This window comes from Antechinus flavipes, chromosome 5 (assembly GCF_016432865.1).
Source record: "Antechinus flavipes isolate AdamAnt ecotype Samford, QLD, Australia chromosome 5, AdamAnt_v2, whole genome shotgun sequence".
Classification (NCBI taxonomy): Eukaryota; Metazoa; Chordata; class Mammalia; order Dasyuromorphia; family Dasyuridae; genus Antechinus; species Antechinus flavipes.
The window spans coordinates 269,773,066-269,794,221 of record NC_067402.1 but is presented as its reverse complement, the minus strand read 5'-3'; the positions used below and the strand labels follow the sequence as shown (position 1 = coordinate 269,794,221).

Here is a 21,156-nt window from a genome sequence, read left to right as displayed (position 1 = left end):
ATAGGAAGAATAATCCTACCTTTCTTACCAGGCTGTTGAGGACCAGAAAACATATAAATACTTTCTAATCCCTAAAATGCTACACAAACATAAGCTGTTCTTATTGTAAATTGTATGAATAGCTGCGATCACTAAAGTGAATTTACAATTCCTCGATAGATTTCAGTCATCGAGCATTCACTGGACTGTTCTGTTTGGATTCGGCAGACACACCAGTCAACACCCCACTACACACACTCCCCCGAAAGCGTTGGGCAGAAGAGGCTGCGAGGTGGATGGAGCCCTGGCCCTGGACTCGGGAAGACCTAATTCCAGATCCAGCCTCAGATGCTCCCTAGCCTGGTAACCTTGCCGAGTCACTTGGCCCCAGTTGTCTACAAAAGCAAAGACTGAAAAAAAAAAAAAAACTGTGGCTATAAAACTATCCACAGACTATACCTGCTATTTCTATAGATTCCTTTTTGTTTTTTTTTGTTTTGTTTTGAGGAAAACATGAGCTTAGCTTTAATCACTTGGTCACAATAATGACCAAGCTCCACTTTCCTATTTCCTTCCTTCTCCAAAAGATGGGAAAATACACTCCTCCCTCCCCCCGTCCCTTCTTTACAGAGGTCAGAGATTCTGCATTTGGAACGTGCGTACAATTAATCAGCCGCCAAGCTATGAAGTAGTGCCAGACATTGCCCAACATGCTGGAGATAGAGAGAGAGAGAGAAATGAATTATTAAATTGAATGCCTTATTCATTTTATGTATTGCTCGGCATCTGTGTGGAGATAGGGGCTAAGAACGAGCAAGACCTCGTTTCAGTCAATAAGCATTTTTATAACAACATAGTTATGTCTGTAATTATATAATTCTAACAACAATGTAATAAAATGATGATAATAATGGCTTGAATTGATATAGAGCTTTAAGGTTTGCCAAGAACTTTACAGTATTATTTCCTCAAATTAGGTGCTATTTTCTTTCCCATTTTAGAGATGAGGAAACAAAGGAAATGAGTTGACTTGCCTTGGATCACATAGCTAGTAAACCATGCTGCATCTAAACTTCATGACCCCAAGTCCAGGATTAATTAAGTACTTACTATGTGCTCGGTTTTATGTCACATCCTGCCTTCAGCACTTTCTGGCTACACGACTTGCATTCTCTCAAATTGTCTTATCAATTATTGGTTAGTTCTAGTGAACTGCTTTTTAAAAAAATTCTTTGTTACGAGGTTCAGAAAGGAGGGGAAGAGGGAAGGTATTTTTAAAAATTTAAATTTAAATTAATTATTTAATTTAAATTAAAATTTAAAAAGAGTATTTTCACATAAGGAGGTAATCTAGTCCAAAGAAAGGAGAGGCTCTGGATTCATGTCACTTAAGTTTAACCACTTTGGACCTCAGTTTCCTCAAGTGAAAAATGAAAGGGTTGACCTAGATGCTCTCTACCATCAGCTTGGGAGATGGACCATCCTTCTCAACAGTTCTCCAGATCAGCAGTTGATGATGTGGGGAAGAGACGCAGCTCGTTCTGGGCAATCGATGCCTTTGGCGCCTGACAAGTGTTCTGACGAAGCCGCCAGGCGCTTACATTTGACACGTCCAACTACAAGAAGGCCCCTCATCAATTTTTCATGGCAGAAGTATTCCAGAGTCCCTGGGGTTTATAGCCATGAAAAGTTCCAACCCAATTGGGAGTCTAAGCAGAATTCTCCACACAGGCTACTCCCTCCAGAACGACAGATGGAAACTGCCCTTTCTAAGCCCAAACAGGGCGGTTCTGGAATTTCTGTGGCCATAAAGGTCACCGTCGGGTGGCTGGCCTTCCAGAGACAAGCCTTTCTGGAATCAGTGGCGAGACTTCAGAAAACAAACACGTTGTCTAAGCAAAAACCATCCAAGATCCAATCAAAGAGTCCAACTGAATGAAAATGGCCGGAGTCAGAAACTCCTGGGTCAAGTCTCATTCTGTCTGAGGGAGCCTGGGCAAGTCCTCTCAGTGCCTCTTGGACAACTCTGAGGCTATAAACTCAAGAATGGGAGTTATTTTGCATGGGGAGGAGAAGGGTCTTCAATGGGGATTTCCCTATACCAATGAAATCAAAGGTCTGGCCAAAAAAGAAATAATCCTTGGAATAATGTATAGCTAAATAATCAATCACCAACTACTTATTAAGTGTCAATCAGTGTGCTAACTTCCCAGACGTTCTATCCTCTTTAATGCAAGGGCATCTCGGATAAAGTCCTGGGCCTGAGGTCAGGAAGTCCTGAGTTGGAATGATCCTTCACACACTTAATAGCTGTTAGTCATGGCAAAGTCACTTAAGGTCTGTTGGCCTCAGTTTCCCCATCCATAAAATTGGGATAATAGTAGCACCTACCTGCACTCACCCATTGTTGTGAGAAGGAAATGAGTATTTGTATTATATGAATTTTAAATGAAAATGAGAGAGTATTAAAACACTATATAAATGCTAATTATCATTACTATTACATTGCTGTGAAGCAGGAAGGGCTTGTGATTTCTATAATAAAGAGGACACCCTACGCTTACCCAGGGCATCATGTGAAGGTTCATGATCTGTCTGGAGTCATACAGCTAGTAAATGTCAAGAGTCAGTATTAAATCTCAGGTCTCCATTCTAAGCCCAGAACTCTCCGCTTGTATGTGACGAATGAGGCCATTTTTTGATAATGAGACCTAGTCAAAGTTAATTGTGTTCCAACTCCAGAAATATGTCTTGTATTCGATTCTTCATAGCATCAAAGCCCTGGAGTTAAAAGGGATAGAGGCTTTCCATTCTCCCCATTTTATAGATGAGGAAACAGGGCAGATGTACATGCATCTCACACTGTCTCACACTGAGTATGAAGTGGGATTGCAACCCAAGTTCTCCAACTGCAAAGGCGATTCAGCCAGCATTTATAGGCTGGTTATTTTTATATTGTATTATTTTTATTATATTTTATACATATTATTTTTATATTTATGTAAACACTAATGCTGTGTTCTGGGCACTATGTGAAGTGCTAAAGATATGAATGAAATCATTCCTGCCCTCAAGAGCTTACATTCTTCTGGAAGGAAATATAATTTGTACACAGATCACCAAATGCAAGAATATACTAAATAAATACAAAGAACCTAGGGAAGTTTGAGAGATTAACAAGTGAAGTTAAGTTAGAAAACAATTATTAAGAGTTGACTTTGTTCCAAGCAAAAGGAAAGATTTTTTTTTGTCCTCCAAGGACCCCAGACAGACCTTCTCCGAAGGGAGCCTTGACGGGAGCAGAGATTAGGAAGCCGTGCTATGGGGGCAAGAGAGAATGGCTGGCCTAAACAGGCCGGTCTGATGAAGCTCTGACATGTGAGGGGGACTCAAGGGGGATGTGCCATGCAGTCAGTATTCCAAAATCTGCACCCTTGGAGGGATCTGAAATTTTTGCACATTTCAAGGACAAGGGAAGACACCAGATTGTAGCCTGAAGATCCAATAACTTGAAGGGAATGTTTTCCGTGCTTTCTAGGTTTAAAATGTTATTTGTAATATATGCAAATAAATACAGTGATATTAACACTTCTCTCTTCCCCATGAAGATCATGTCATCTTAGAGGAGAAAACTTGGGGTGTGGGAAGGTGGTAGAATCCTAAGGAACACTGACACTGGAAACATCTCATCTCTGATGCTTTCTACCTTGAACAAATACCTCCCGAAATTTCAGTTTCCCTCTCTTGAAAATGAGGAAGTTGAATTGGATAACCACTGGGTTCTTTGCAGCATGGTACCATGACCCCTTTACAAGAAGTCATTGAGCTTCTCTGGGCTTCTGGGTGTTGAGATAGAAGGATTCTCTCAGCTCTCAAAGTGAAGTTCCTGCTCTAAATCTCTGATCTTATGATTCACACTCAGTTTCCTTCTTGTTGCACAAAAAAAATCATGTCAAAAAGGGGAAAAAAATGAGATGGAAAAAAAGCAAGTAAACAACAAAAAAGGTGAAAATATTATGCTGTGATCCATATTCAGTCCCCATAGTCCTCATTTGCAGATGGCTGTATCCATCAGAAAACTATTGAAATTGTACCTCCATTTCTTTAGCCATAAAGTGGAGGTGTTGGATTCAATGGCCTGGAAGGTCCCTTCCAGCTCTTAGTCTATAATCTCATGAACCTATGAACTTCAGAGGCTATTTTGTCCACTGCGAGCCAGAATCCCCTCTATAATCTACTTGATTATCCAGTTATCCAGGCTTTATTCAAACTCCTCCACAGATGGTGAACTCACCATTTCTCATGGCACTTTTGGATGGCTCTAAATTTTAAGAAGCATTTCCTGGCAGCAAACCTAACCCCGGGCCTCTACAGCTTCTACCATTGCTCCTGCTGCAACAGAATATTTCTTCTCCTTGACTGTCCTTCTTAAAAAAAGTGATTGCCCGTCCCTTGAGCCTTCACTTCACTTCCTTCAACCATTTCTCAGATGGCATGAGGTCAAAGCTCTCCGTCATCTTGTTTTCCTCTCCTCTGACTGCTCTCTAGTGTCCTGAATTGTCAGGCCCAGGACAGAACATAATACTCCAGATGGCATCTGATACAGACAGAGAGCAGGAGGACCAGCACCAGCCTTGTTCTAGCCCAGTCTCACTCAACCTTTCTTGACTCCGTGAATAGCCAATCTGATGAAGCTCATGGATCCCTTTCCCAAATTTTATTTTTAAATGCATGGAATAAAATGCAAAGGAAGCTAAGTATGTTAACATATTTTTTGGAATTTTTTTTTAAAGTTCTACGAATTCCTGATCCAATGAGATAAGATTTGTAAAGCATCTAGCACAGTGCCTGGCAAGTCTGAGGCATTATATAAGTATTTTCTCTCCCTATCCCCTCCCATTTTACATTCTATGTTTATCTTAAATGGAGACATATAACACAGCTTTTTTTTTTTTTTTTTTTTTTGCTATATCATACCACTGACTCATATTGAACTTGCAGTCCGTGAAAATCCCCAGATCTTTTTCAGAAGAACCACTCTTGAACTCTGTCTCTCCCGTTTCTAGCTGTGATGATGATGAACTCAAGCATGAAACTTGGCATTAATCCTTATTAAAATTTCATCTTACTAGTTTCCTCCCCATGTTCTAGCCTGTCTAAAGTCTCTTTGGATCCTGGCTCTTCAGTCACTTGGCTCCTGCAGATTAGCTTTTTCTTGCTTTATGTCATCTGCAAATTTGATAAGCGTGACTTCCAAATCTTTATCCAAAACATTGATAAAAATGTTAAACCATGTAAAAGCCAAGAACAGCTCCCTGGAGCACTACTCTCGAGCAGGGATTTTCTTAACCTTTTCTGGATCATGGAGTCCATTAGCATGGTGGGGAAGCTTCATAGAATGATGGTTTTAAATGTGTAAACAAGAATTCATGGAATTACTGGGGAAATCAATTCTACTTACACAGTTATTGAAATATCTTTTTTTTTTTTTTTTTTACAGTTCATAGACTCCAAGTTAAGAACCCGTGCACAAGAGATCTCCTTCCAAGTTGACATTTAATGATCACTGACTTCTCTTTGGATTCCAGCCATTCAACCTGTCCCAAATCCAAACAACTATACTATTGTTTGGCTCAAGTCACTTCTCATCCGCTTTATTCAAATGCTGTATTACAGTCTAATTGTAGCTACACTTTCCCTCTGCTCTGATCTACCATGCTAGAAACTGTGTTAAAGAAGATGCGCTTAAATCTGGCATGGCCTGCACTTATTGAAACCATGCTGGACCTTTGCGAGTGCTGCTTCCTTCTTTAGATGCACACTAACCATCCCTTTAATAATGTGTTTTGTTGCTGAGCGTTGACGTCCGATTCGCTGGGGTTACAGCACATTCTCTCTCCTACTTGGTGAATCACCATTTGCCCTTATTCAATCCTCCATCTTCCTCTGCAAACCTCTCACAATGGCTCCATCCTAGAGCAGTCCCATGATTCTAGAAAAGCCATCACAGCAGGCATAAGCAGGAGGCCTCAAGATGGGAAAATTTAAGAGCAAAAAAATAAACTCAACCTGCCTTACAAGAGTTCCTTTGGTCCTAAACCCAAATAAAAGGACATCAGAAAAAAAAAAATCTAATTCTGTATTGATCCTGGGCAAATCACCTCACCTCTCAGTCTCTAAGATCACAAATTGTAGAGCAGGCTCCCCACTAGGCGAGGACAGGGAGTTTCCTCGTGGAATTTCCCTATCGTAATGAGATCATGGTTTTTGACAAAACAAAAAACTGAACCAAATAGGAGGAACGACTTCCTGGTTCAGTCCCCACTGGATAGCATAAAGGCTAGTTCACGGGAACCTAGATTTGAGGTTAGGAAGGACCTTAAGGGCTCCCCCAGCTGGCCTCTTGTCCTGTGAATTAAATCCCTCTGGGTAGCCGACACGGGAGAAGTCACTGGCAGGCAAACAAGTGGAGGATTGGGCCCCATGCCCCTCTCCCACTTCCCCGCTGGCTGGCTGGTTTTCAGCCCCGAGGAAGACGGGGAGCCACCGGGCCGGGATGGAATGTGGCAGCAACCCCTCCCTCACATCCACACCCCGCTTTATCTCCTGCCTAGCCTATGACTTCAGCCTCAAATCATCACATCAACTGGGTAAATGAAAGAAGGATGTCAGTGCCTGGTACGACATCAAGCTTGAGTCATCGAGGCTGGCTTGTGGCTGCTTATGACGACGTCCCTGCTCTGGCGGCGGCGAACCTCTCTACTTTGTGACCGACTGGAATTCTGAATGTGATGGATGAGATGGACGAGTCGCAGGGTTTCACCCGGGGAGGGAGGTTCCCTACGGGGTACGCTCTGCCCTGATGAAATAAATCCCCAGCTGCCCCGGCTCCCCAGCTTCCTCCAGCCTCACACACACAAAGCTCCAACAGTTAGGGGCACAAAAGTGAGTCAGGAAGGCTCCTGCCTCTGACCCTTGGTGATTATGCAATTCCAAGCAAGTCCCTTAATCCCATTTCATCCTCAGTGTTCTCGGAAAAGTGGGGAACGATCACCTACTTCACAGGGTTGAAGTAAGGATCAAATGACAACATAGAAGAATTTTTTAAACGTTAAAGCACAAATGAATGCTATTAGAATATTGGAATATATTATGTTATTAATATATATCCATATTAATATCACTAATATGAATATATAATGTTATTATAACATATAATATAAGGAATGCAATTATAATTAATTTTTCAGCAAGGCAATCGGGGTTAAGTACGGAGAGAGAATCATATCACAGAGATCACACACGTGAGAAGTCAAACCTCCTATGATGCTCCAGGGCTGGAGAGGGATGGGGTTATCTAATCACATTCTTAGCCTGATGCAACCAGATCTTCAGAATCAGGGAAGTGCAAATACCCCAACAGGACCGTCATCCAACCTGCCCCAGCCTAGTTTCAGACCATCCCAAGACTCTCACCATTTCTACAAAATCAGCCTCTGGTTTCCAAACTCTCTTTATGCTGAGACCCAGAGATCTGGACTCTAATGAGTTAGCAGTTTGTAAAGATTCCAACATGGACTAGTCCCGAACCATTTACCTGCTTAGTTGTTGTTTTTTGTTTTTTTTTTGTTTTTTTTTTTTTTGCTTAGGAAGGAAATACCTGATTTCAGTTACACAGAAAACCATTCTAACATTTTTGTGGCCTATCCCTGATCCTTACCACACTGTTCTGTGTGTCACTACTTGTTTAGGGGGACTCTGGTGAGGATGAAGCTCACTGAGGTTTGTTTAAACTGCTGTGGGCATGTCCCTCCCCTCCTCTGAGCCTCAGTTTCCCCATCTGTAAAAATGATGGAAAGGATTTATATAATACTCTAACATCTGCAAAGAGCTTTACAAATAGCATCTCATTTTATGCTCACATCCACCATAGGTGGTAGGAGCTATTGCCATCTTTACAGATGAGGAAACTGAGGCAGGATCACAAGCTAGTATTAGATTTGAATTCGGCTCTCCCTGAATCCACATTCATCCACTGCCTCCAAGTTTTCTTGACTCCAAGTCAGACATGAGAGAGGGAACCATATCACACATAAAAAGTCCTCACTGGGTGACAGAAAATGGACTAGCTCAATCCCACCTCCCATGATGTCATTGGCTTGACCTGTCTGGGCTCAGTTTCCTTGTCTGTAAATTGAGGAAAGTTGGCTCCCTTCCGTGAGCTGGAAACCTGGCAGGGAGCCAGCCTCTGTCCATGTCGGGCTTCCGGGTCCATTGGTCTGACGTCTAGGATCCCAGTAAAAACTAGGAGCCCCAGGCAGATGAGAGGCAAGGCATGGAGGCTAAAGCCAATGAGCCTCAAGCCGGTAAGGTCAGCGCCACTAAAGTTTGCCCTTCCGGCTCCTCACTCGGGTGCTCTGCGGGCCCGATCCCGCTATGAAGCAATGTGCGTCCGACTGTGGCTAAGCTTATTTATTCCTAGCCCCCTCCGGCTGTCCTGAAAAGCTCTCCCTGGGAGGAAAAGGCCATCTGGCTGAGACATCTGTCACCCGGTGACTGCCAGAGCTGTTGGAATCGACCCGGCTCACCAGACCTGACTCCTCCTCCCCCGCCGCCTCTCAGAAAACGGGGCTAGACTCGGGAGGCAAAAGCCGGGGGCCGGCCTTGTGGCCACGAGGGACCTTGGGCAAGCTCCTTACTGCGCTGAGTCTCAGCTCTGCCATCTGTGAAATGGGAAGAGAAAATTTTACACTCCCTGCCTCACAAGGCAGTACAGGGGGAAACACCTGGTGTTTGTCAAGTGCTCACGGATAATGTAATTGTTAACATTTATAAAGCACCTTAAACTTGCAAAGTGTTACATGTACATATATATACATATACACACACATAAAGATAAATAAATATACATATATACACATAAAAGTGTGTAAATATATACACATACTCACATAAAGATGTATATATACATAAAGATGTATAAATATGCATATACACACATAAAGGTGTGTAAATATATACACATAACAATGTATATATACATATGCTTAAGATGTGTGAATATATACATAAAGATGTATATATATACACAAATATACATATACAAACATAAAGATGTACATATACACACATAAAGATGTGTAGATATACATATACACATCTTTTTATATAGATAAATACTTATATATTTGTGTAAATTTATATACTTATGTAAAGATGTGAATATGTATATATATATTTAAAATTTCACTTGATATTATGCTAAAGATGACCTATTGTTATCCTTCACGCTGAGGACTCAATGGTAGAAGACAATCCCTCCCTCCCCAAAGATTCGATAAATGGCACCTCCTATGTACCATGCACTGTGCCAGATCCAACACCAAGCCTTAAACATTCCCTGCCTCAAGTTAGGAAGTAGTTAAGTATTTATAAATAGAACACTTTAAAAATATTATCTTATCCACAACGACTCTGAGATTTAGGTGCCGTTATTGTTCCCAGAACTTGAGGCAGACAGCAGGGAATTGTCTGGGGCTGGATTTGAACTCGGGTTTTCCAGCACTTTGCATCGTGGCACCCCCTAGCAGTCTGAGCTGGGATGACGGAAGGTCTTCGACGAGGCCAGACTGCATTTATCAAGGTACAATCCAGCACTTGTCTGCAGGATAACCTACTTTTGCCAACAAGTAGGCCTGGAAATAGCACTTGGAAATCTGGCACCTGTAGAACTTTGCTGGCTCGCTTCTCGTCCACCAGACAAGCCTAATCCCTGCTCCACTTTCTACTTAACGGAAAACACGAGTGAGGCTTTTCTTCTCCAAATATCCATCGGGCCTAATGGTGGCTCTCACCATTCATGAAAGGAGAAGGGCGGGTTTTCAGACCAGTAGGGAGAGAGTTTCTATTTTAGAGAAAAAGGTGCTGGATTTTTTTTTAAAAGCTTTGACACAAACTACGTGTGGAGGTTTGAAACACACCCCAGATGAGTGGGGAGTGGATGAACAGACCGTGCTATTATGAATATTCCCTTTTTTTGATTGATTTTCACCCCCACCTTCTCCCTTTTGAAATTACTTTGCATATACCCTGATTTGCCGCCAGGTAGTGCCATAGTGCATGGGGCACCAGAGCTGGAGTCAGGAAGATGAGTTTTCTTCCCAAGTTCAAATCCAGCCTCAGACCTTAGCTATGTGACCTGGAGCAAGTCACTTTAATTCTGTTTGCCTCAGTTTCTTCATCTGTAAAATGAACTGGAGAAGGAAATGGCAAAACACTTCAGTATCTTTGCCAAGAAAACCCCAGAATGGGGTCACAGAGAGTTAGACACAAATGACTATGTGAGGTGGATTGGGAGAGTTACTAAGGTCTTGAATTCAAATCCTGACTCTGTGGCAGTGATCATGTGTCCTTGGATAAGTCATGTTTCCCCCACAAATAAATGATAAAATTACATAGGTACAAAACAGTTGTTTTAAAACAAATTTATGATTTATTATCAGCAAATGTTTGATTTGTATACCTGAGTCCCTGTAAAAATTTGTCATGTGAAAAGAGGTCAGGAGTGGAAACATTTTAAGAAGCCCTGGGCGGGGTCAATGACCTTAAAGCCCTCTACCTTTCTGAGCCACCGGGCTTCTTCTGTCTGTGCAAGGGGGATGATGACGATGATTATACACCCCAAGAGCCGAGAGAAGGGAAATGCACAACGTGCTTTTCCATCGCAAAGAACTTAGAGGTTGTTAACATGTGAATGTTAACGTTACTATGGACACACGGAAATCCCTGATCCCGGCGAAAGCTGGCCCAGCTAGAACGCTTCTCCTTTGGTTGTTAGTGTTCTCCATGCATTTCCACGATACCTGTTCCCACTTCCTAGGGGGCTGACGGCCACATTCGAACTCGGGTCCTTCTGACTTGGGAGCTGGCGCTCTATCCCCGAGGCCATCTGGCTGCCCCGGGCGTTTATTTTTACATAAAGAATTAAATCTTGGGGCAGCTAGGGGGCGCAGCGGATAGAGCACCGGCCTGAAGTCGGGAGGACCTGAGTTCGAATCTGCCCTCAGACACTTAACGCTTCCTAACTGTGTGACCCTGGGCAAGTCGCTTAACCCCAATTGCCTCAGGGAAAAAAAAAAGACCGAGGTTTTGGCAGAATATTTGCTACCTCTCACTGCGGACAGGTTTCCCCGGCGCGGGCTCGGCTCCCAGAGAGGCGGGGGAGGGCTCTTACCTGTGCTGTGAAGAAGGCCGGAGTGAGGGACCCCGAGGGGAGGGCGGGGCTGTTGAGGGCGATGGAGCCGATGTCGCTGCTGGACAGGACCAGCGGCGGGGCGGAGATTTCCAGACCTTTGGGTTTTTTAGCCTTTGGGGGGAGAGATGGAGATTTTGTCTTGGAGCCCGAGGACAGATTCAGGGGCTCCAGAGAGTCCGAATCCCGGCAGGCGGACTCGAGGAAGAGGCCTCTGGGGTCGGACGGGAGCGGGGAGGCGGGCGACAGGGAAGGGGAGCGGGAGGAGGCCGGGGAGGCGGAGGAAACGCTGGCCGCGCCGGGCAGCATCAGGGAGGAGATCTTGGCCGAGACGGACGAGGTCAAAAAGGCCGAGGCGGCCGCGGCCTCCGAGGTGGACGGCAGAGTCACCACGGGCCTCATCATGGACTTCTCCGTCTTATTAGTCACAAACCTGATGACCGTCCTGACCTCGTCCACCGGAGGAGCGCCCCCGTCCAGCGGCTCCTCCAGCTTCTCCATTTTGATGGGCTTAAAAGTCTCTGGCGGGTTCTGCAGCGAGTTGATGGTGAAGGAGGAGTAGAGGCCCGAGTGCAGGTACTCGTTGCGGCTGGCGCTTTTGAGGGCCGACAGCGCGTGCTTGTGCGGCTCCCGGGCCTCGGCCGGCGCCTTGCACTCGGCCTCCTGCAGCAGGAGGCTCTCCCGACTCAGCTCCACCGCGTGAGGGTCCATCTTGAGGATCTCCGGGAAGGAGACGAACTTGTACACGAACTTCTGGCCGATCACCTTCTTGATGATGTTCTGCGGACACAAGAGCACAGGGAGCGAGCGTCAGGACCGGAAGGGCCGCCCCGGGGCCCGAGGCCCGAGGCTGGCCTAGCCCTGGTTTCGTGGGGCTGCGGGGGCCTGACAGAGGAGAGGGAAAAGTGTTGGGGGGAGGGGAGGAGGGGAAGGAAGGACAGGGAAAAGGGAAAGAAGGGAAGGGAAAGGGAAAAAGAGAAGGAAGGGGAAGGGGAAGGAAGGAAGAAAGAAGGAAAAAGAAAGGAAGGAAAGGAAAATGAGAAAGGAGAGGAAAGAAAGAAAGGAATGGAAAGGAAGGGGAAGGAAAGAGAAAGAGAAGGAAGGAAGAAAGGAATGGAAAGGAAGGGTAGGGAAAAGGAAAAAGAAGGGAAGGGAAAGGAAAAAAGAGAAGGAAGGGAAGGAAGGGGAAGGAAAGGAAGAAAGAAGGAAAAAGAAAGGAAGGAAAGGGAAATGAGAAAGGAATGGAAAGGAAGGGGAAGGAAAATGAGAAAGAAAAGGAAAGGAAGAAAGGAATGGAAAGGAAGGGCAGGGAAAAGGAAAAAGAAGGGAAGGGAAAGGAAAAAAGAGAAGGAAGGAGAAGGGAAGGGAAGGGAAGAGAAAAGGAAAGGAAGGGAAGGGAAGGCAATGAATGAAAGGAAGAAGAAAAAAAGGGAAGGGACAGGGAAAAGGGAAGGGCAGTGAATGGAAGAAAGGGGAAGGGAAGGGGAAGGAAAGGGAAAGGATGAGAAGGGAAGAACGGAGAAAGGAAGAAGAAGAGAAAAGAAGGGGAAGGAAAGAGAAAGAGAAGGAAGGAAGAAGAAAGAAAAAGAAGGGAAAGAGAAGGGAAGAAAAAAAGGAGGAGAAAGAGAATCAAATCTAATTCTACTCAATGGAACTCTTAAAGCAAGTATGTAAATCCACAAAACTAACATCTTTTAAAAAAAAAAATTCCTGCTAGTTCTTAAAGCTGCAATTCAGAAGCATTTGACCCCCAGATATCAGTGCCCTCCCACCCTGCCCCCACCCTGTGCCACATCTGCTCACTGCCAGGACCTTGGGTTCCAACCCAAAATTCTACCAACTTAATTCCATTGACTCCACCTGACCTCATTCTCACCCTCAGAGCTAAGCCGAAGCCAAAAACAATTTGCTAAACTTCATGGCCAGTTAAAAGTGTTCCTAGGCCTCCTGGCCAAAGGTTTGCAGCACGCTTTGTAGAAACGTATGGGTGACAGCCTCAGAGGCAGGGGCAACTATGTGAGGAAGTGAAAGGAGTGCTAGAAAGACACGAGTTCAAGTCCAGCCCCAGACACTTTCTGAGCTGTGTGACCCTGGGCAAGTCACTTCACCCTGTTTGCCTCCGTTTCCTCATCTGTAAAATGAGCGGGAGAAGGGAAGGCAAGCTACTCCAATATCTTTGCCGGGAAAACCCCAAAAGAGGTCCTGATGAGTCAACACGACTGAAACAATTAAAGAACCATTGTGTCAGGGGCATCCTTGATTCTTTATAGGTTTTTAAGCTGAAAAGATAAGAAATTAGAAATGATTTAAAATATGGAGGATCTTAAATCCAAGTTGAAAATTTATAGATTTTTACATCCATTTTACAGATGAGCAAACTGAAACCCATAGATTGATGAGCAAACATCTATTAAGTACCTACTGTGTCCATGCTAAGTACTAAGATATAAAGAAATTTTTTTAAAAAAAGAAAAAAGAAAAGGATCTCACAGTGTAGTGGAATCTAATAGATTAATTTTTTTTTTTTTTTTTTTTGAGGGGAAAGGGGAGAAAGAGCTTTCACATGGCAGTAAATAGTAGCATCTGGATCTGAACACTGCTTCTGTTTTGTCCACACTCCTATGTTGCTATCCATGTCCTGGTCAGACTCAATTTCTCTTCTAGCTTTATTTATAGCTGGAAATGGATTAGTGTGGTGGCTAGAGTTCTGGACCCAAATCCCGCTTCAGGTACTTACCGGCTGGCCCACTCAGTCACCCTGAGCCTCAGTTTCCTCATCTGTAAAGTGAGGGGATTAGACTAAAGGCACTGGGCTCCCTACAAGCACCAAATTTATGAGCCTATGACTCAGTGTTTCTGTTATCATTCAGTCATTTCAATCGTGCCCAGTTCTTTATGACCTCCTTGGCAGAGATTCTGGAGTGTATTTCTAGCCTGAGTGACATAGGGAGACCCAATAAAAAGGTATTTTTTTTTAAGTTAAGAAATTAGAAATACGTTTTAAAGGATTGCAGTATATTTAATCAGATTGCTTGCTGTTTGGGGAAGGAAAGAGGGAGAAAATATTGGAACACAATTTACAAAAATGAATGTTGAACACAAGGTTTTGCAAGGGTAAATGTTGAAAACTATCTTTGCATGTATTTTTAAAATTAAAAAATAAAAATAAATGAATGCTGAAAACTTAATTTACATGTATTTGAAAAAATAAAATACTAAGAAACAAGAAATGTGAAGTTTTCAAAGAAACTCAAGAAGACTTGTATGAACTGATGCAAAATTTAAAAAATAGAACTAGAACAATTCATACATGCACCATAATCAAATAAAGGAAAATTATTAAGATTATCATGTTTTCAATCATGACTTCATACCTCTCCTCTCCTGGAAGAGATTAGGAAGAACAATGTGTTCCCATTTTCAGACAGAGTCAAGGAGTACCAACTCCTAGCTGGACTATGTTCATTTGTTATGAGAGTTTCTGTTTCAGAAGAGGTAGGCAAGTAGTGAGTAAGGAGAGAGATCCTCAAAATCAATAAAACTTTAGAAAGAAAGAAGAGGTTTCTATGATAGAAATAAAGACATTTAATTACTACCTTAAATGTCATCTATAATTTGACAATAAATTTTAACGGGATTCATGATTTCATATATAATCCCCTTTTTTCTATTTTTTTTATATTGAAAGATTGGTTTTTATCGAGGATTGTATTTATTACCAACAACATAAAAGAAAAAGAAAAGGCTTTCAAATAGGAAAGTCGGGTAGATCATGGAGGCTTCCACCATAAATAACCACAAGGTCAGGGCCTTTCAGACGTGAAGTGGAATCAGGAGACAGAGGAGCTCACTGGTCGCCTGGAATATTTCATAGCAATGAATAAGGGGATACATGCTTTTTGTTGCCTGGCAACCTGGCAAGAGTTCACCTATAGTGGGCTCCACTAAGTAGCCTGATATGATTTCAGAATGATCAAACACATTTATTCTACCTGGTAGGCGTTGAACAAGCTCATTTTAAATTCCCCATTAAATTTTGATTCACGAGAAATGGATGGCTTGTCTATGTGGGTATTTGGAGAGAGAATAATGGAATCAGAGATGGGGTACAATTATGGCGCCAGAGGAAATGAAAATTCAACCCAAAGGGAATATAGTCCACACGGGGGTGGGAAAGCTAATGATGTCTTTGGAAGATCATTTCAACTAAAGGTTTTAGAATGAAACCCCCTAGTGAAAAGGACCTATACTTTGCACAGTTATGAATGCAGGAACCTGCCAACAGAATCCTTCACACCATTAATAATAATAATAATAATTCTTTTTTCTTTCCCTCATTAAAACCCACGTGCATTTATTTCTGTTACATTATAAGTACATTCTAAGATTATTTCATAGAACTGAAGAATCTTAGGGTGGGAAAAGACTCCTTGGGTTGCCTCATACAACTCCTATTAGACACACAAATCCCCATGTCTTCTACTAAATATAATACCCCATCTTGCATTTTCCTCGCCTTCTCCTTGTTGCCCCAATCTCATCTTACCTTCCTTTCCAATCTTTCCCCAAAGCTCATTGTCCAACATCCATAACAGGTACTATAAAGATGTTAATGATGGTTGTGAATTGGTCCAACCACTCTGGAGAATTAGGCTGCAAAAGTCACCAAACTCTGCATACCCTTTGATCTAGCTATTCTACTACTAATTCTAGATCCCTAAGAGATCAAAGATAGAAAAGAAATCATCTCTACCACAATATTTCTAACATATCTTTTTGTTGTAACAAAGAACTAGAAATTAAGGGGATGCCCTCTCGGCGAATGGCTAAAAATATATATAATATAATATAATACTATTGTATCATAAGAAATGATAAGTGTGGTTTCAGAGAAAGCTGAGAAGACTTGTATGAACTGATGAAGAATTACATGAGTGGGATGAGGAAAACAATTTATACAATCAGAACAAACAGCTCTGAAAGACTTAAGAACTCTGATCAATTCAGTGACCAGAAACAATTCCAGAGGACCCATGATGAAGCATTCTATCCATACATCTGATACAAGGGTGATGGACCCAAGAGAAACAATGAGACAGACATTTTTGGATATGGCCAAGGGAATTTGTTTTGCTTCATTTTGAATATTTGTTACTTTGTCAGCTCCTTGAGGGTGGGGGTGGTTCTGACATGTACAACTCTCCATCATCTCATTTTGGGGTTTTCCTGGAAAATATCCAGAATGGTTTGCTCTAGAATGATTTGCCATCTTCAGCTCATTTTACAGAGGAGGAAATGTAGGCAAATAGGATTAAGTGACTGAAGACAGATTTGAACTCATGAACATGGTTTTTTTTTATTCCAAGTCCGGTGCTCTATACATTGTACACCTAACCTTTTTGTCTTTTTTTATATTCCTAATAAATGTTTATTGACTGACTTTTTTTAATGAGGAAGGGAAGAGAAAGGGCATGGGAAGAAGAGAAAATAAATATTTGAAATAAAGAAAAATTGTTAATTGAAGAAAAAAAGCTTAAAAGGAGAAAAATCTTATTGATAGCTGTGAACCAGTTCAACCATTTTAGAAAAAGAGGCTAAGAAAGTAGCTAAAATACCAATACCGTTTAACCTAAAGAGTTCACAGCTAAAAACAAAACAAAACAACCCCTCCCCCCCAAATAATAAAATTCAATTCAACCAAAGTTGGACCCAGCACATCTCAGGTCTAAGACTATTTTGGAGAATTTCCTCAAAGCTACCATCCCCTTTAGATACTGAACAAGTCTCACACCCTTTTCCCCCAAGGTTTCTTTATTCCTTTGGATTTTCCCTTTCTAATTTTAAACCCCAAGGAAGAAACAGATAAGTGAGGTAACTTTCTACAGTGGGTAAATCTATACCCAAGGATTATCATGGCTCCTGAGGCCATTCCCTACCTCCAGAATTAGCAATGAGATGGAGGTTAGCAACTAGAGCTAAAAGAGAATAACCTGAAGGTTGAAATTTTTCCAGGTTGTACCTTGGAAAAGAGACAGTGTTATGTGAGAGAGCACTGGATCTTGAAAGTATGAGTTCTGGCACTAACAATAGTAATTGAGACTCCTGGAGACTCACTTGTCTCATAAAGCTATTGTAAGAAGAGCACTTTATTTACCCATGAAATGGAAAAGGGCTAAGGAAAAATGTGATACCTAAGTGTAGATTATTGAATAAGAAAAAAAGATGAATATGAACAATCCAAAAAACAAGGGAAACCTTACATGATTAGTGGTGAGTGAAGTAAACACAAGCAGGAAATCAATATCCACAATGACTACAATGTAAATGGAATGGAGAGCGGCACAAACTGGACACTCTGTAGAAATGAACAATATGGTCCTAAAGAAGAAATGGAAACGATGTACTACCTTCTCTTTGTTGAAAAGACAGGTGGCTACATGTGAGAAATAGTGCATATACTACTATGTTCAGTTAACATACTAGTCAATTCTGCAGAAAACTCCATTTTTTAATCTCTCTCTTTTTTTCACAAAGAGGAAAGAAGGAAGGATATATTTAGAAACAAAGGGCATGAGGGGCAATTTTATGGTAGTGAATAGTGAGCTGACCTCACTGGTAGGAGGAATAGACTTCAAATTCTTCTCATGACACATACTGGTTGTGTGACCATGGGGCAATCATTTAACCTCTCTTTTTGTGTCATTCAATCATATCTAATTTTTCATGACCCCATCTAGGTTTTCTTGGCAAGGATACTGGAGTGATTTGCCAATTCCTTCTCCAGCTCATTTTAGAAAGGAGAAAATTGAGGCAAATAGAGTTAAGTCAATTGTCCTGGGTCACACAGCTAGTCTGAAGCTAGAATTGGACTCAGGAAGGTGAGTCTTCCTGATTGCAAGACTAGTGCTCTATCTATTGCACCATCTAGCTGCCCTAACCTTTCTTACTGCTGCCCTAAAATTATACAAGATGCAAAGTATCAGAGAGGGTGCTCATTTAGATTGGTAGAGGAATGTTCACCATAAACTGTCTATTTGCAAATGATGAAAAAAAAAAGTTATAAAACATTTTTAGAAAAGAAAAATAAAATACCCTTACTTCTTTTCATTTCAGAGGTAGGGGGACTAGGAAATGTGAACTACAGCATATACTATTAGACCCAGCTGATGCATCAGATTTACTGAGCTCTTTTTTTTTTTTTTGTTCTTTCTTTTTAATTCTTTGATCCAAGTAAAGGGACTTTGTTTCTTCCTGGAGAGAAGGGAGGGGGACACATTCGGAAATATATGTGATATAAAAACAAAAAGAGATAAAAAAATAAGACAGTCCTTTAGAAAGCAATTCATAAAGACAAAAGTGCTGGAGAGACATGAGAATAGTGTTATTCTTGCTGTGTTACAAGGAACATCCATTCCATATCATAAGGTCCACTACATGAAATACTCTAGGATAAATATTTAAAAGAAAGAAAGGTAATACTATTATGGAGGTACCATTGCATACTAGATTAAGAGCCACTCATAAGTCCTTGGTTCACATCTTTCTCTATCACATCCTAACTGTGTGACCCTGAACAAGTCACTTAGTTCCACTGGGAAGTCTTCACATGTAAGTTCTCTATACTAATAATACCACGGGTCTAGTCCCTGTTCTTAATAATAATATAATAACAATATTATTATATGTTATATAATAATAATATTTTTCATTGTTCATATTTAATATCGAATTTTTAAAAGAATGCTCATTTCTCTTTTTGATTATCTTGATTATTTCAATAAAAACTTTTTTTAAAAATGTGCTCAGGCATTTAGTAGATAGATTGACATCTGATTTAGACATCTCTGACCAGCTGGGGCAAAGCAGTGTTTTATTCAGTTGGAACTAGACAAGAAATAGATGTGAAGACCCTAGCACATCACACTTAACATGGCCAACGTATGACATTCACCCCAAAAAGTTGAAATTAATTAAATGACATTAATGGGGTTTGGGGGTCAGTGTGAAGCACTGACTGGCCTTTGGTTAGATTGCTATTATGGTTTACAACACAGGAGCCTCATGGCAGACCTTATAAAGTGATGCAAATGCTAACCAGATGCACCAGCCAATTGTGTGTGTGTGTGTAAGAAGTATGGGGGGAGATTAACATTCAAAACCAATGCTCCAATACTTAGCATAGCTCTTATTTCTCCTCTGGGGCTGGGGCTGGTACACCAGATGCTGGGAATGAACACATTGTCCCGTGACAGAGAAGCCCAGGGGAAACCCCAAGAATAGCAAAAGAGGCAACAAGGAAGCTCGTGATTCTTGTATGAACAGGAATCCAGTTATCCGGAGATCACCTGGAATGCTGAAGTCACTAGGACTAAAATCAAAAGCAGGCTGTAAGTCGGACTGTGCCTCGGAAAACCAACAATAAAGCCACATGGTCCAACTCAAGAACACCTTTCATGTTTAGAGACTAATCATAGCTAACAGTCATAAAGCACGGGGGGTTCTGAACCTGGAGTCCACATGCTGGGGGATTGTGGAGAAAAAAATTTTTAATTTTAATTTAATTGGTTTCCATTGTAATAATACGTGTTTTATTCTAAGCAATTAAAACATTATAAGAATTCACAGGTTGCCAAAAGGATCAGTGACATTAAAAAAAAAAAAAAAACAAACACTAAATAGCTCTTCAATATTTGCAAAGTGCCTTACAAATATTATCTTATTTCTGAATTTTTTTGTTACTTATTTATTTATTATTATTATTTGCTGAGGCAATTAATGTTAAATGACTTGCCCAGAATCACACAGCTAGGAAGTGTTAAGTGTTTGAGCCAGATTTGAACTCATGTCCTCCTGACTTCAAAGTTGGTGTTCCATCCACTGTACCACCTAGCTGCCCCAATATTATCTTATTTAATCCTTCCAATTCATTATTATTATTTTCATTTTACAGATGAGGAAAACAAGGCAGACAAAGGTCAAATGACCTGCCCACAGTCAGACAGCTAGTAAGAGTTTGAGGCAGGATCCACACTCACGTGCAGTTGACTCCCAGTCAACTAGGACTCCTGGGGATCATGAGACAACAACCAGCCCAACCTTGTCATTTTACACAAGAGGAAAGGAAAGTACAGAGAGATGGGATGACTTATCTGCAATCACACAAGGTAGTTAAGTAATTAAGAGGTGGGACTCAAATCCAGGACTTCTCACTCCCTCAGAAAGATTAATGACCTTAAGATTAATATATTATATTAATATATGATTAATAAAATGACCTATAAAATTATTAGCTTAGTGATCATTTTGGCAGTTACCACTATTGTGCCTCAATCCCTATAATTTTTTAAATTGCTATTAAAAATTAATAATATATAATAATCATAGAGGGGGAGGAAAAGGGAAAAAGAGGGGGAAAAGGAGGAAGAGAATAATTATGATAATGGTGACTGGGATTAAATATGTAGTTTCCTTAGTATAGGTTAAGAAGTGCCTTCTTCCAATACAGAGCAGTAACTTCTCTGTAAATGCTCCGTGGACAGAGCACTCTCCTTTCTGACTTTATCAACAAAAAAAGACCATCTGGGGCCCCAGAAGTCCTTTTTCTCCATCAGCTATCACTGAGCCCTAACTTTTGTAAGCCAAGGCCATATGTTTGCCTGCACACACAACCACCTGCAGACACAATCCTGTTTCTAACATCTCAGAATAAAACAAGCTGGCAGATAAAAGCCTGGACGCTTGTCTCCAGCTCTCCGCTCTCAGACGGAATTGGCTGACTCCCTCAGCTCCGAGGGGCTCCTTTCTTGTGGTTTACAGTGGGATTCTGTTATTCCCTGGCACTGGGGAGCTGCTGCATGTGAAAAGCCAAACCAAAACTAACTAGCCCAAGATGGCTAGCTCCAGTCCTTCCCTTTGCCCATAGAAAA

General features: G+C 41.6%; 1 protein-coding gene across 1 annotated transcript in view; it reads right to left on the bottom strand.

Moving 5' to 3' along the window:
• The window catches only part of ELK3 (ETS transcription factor ELK3), a 93,212-nt gene that overhangs the window by 7,723 nt on the left and 64,333 nt on the right, over positions 1 to 21,156 (bottom strand). Inside the window, exon 3 of the mRNA XM_052001160.1 lies at positions 11,213 to 12,010. Within this exon, the coding sequence (XP_051857120.1) occupies positions 11,213 to 12,010 (798 nt within the window). The remainder of the gene's footprint in view (positions 1 to 11,212; positions 12,011 to 21,156) is intronic.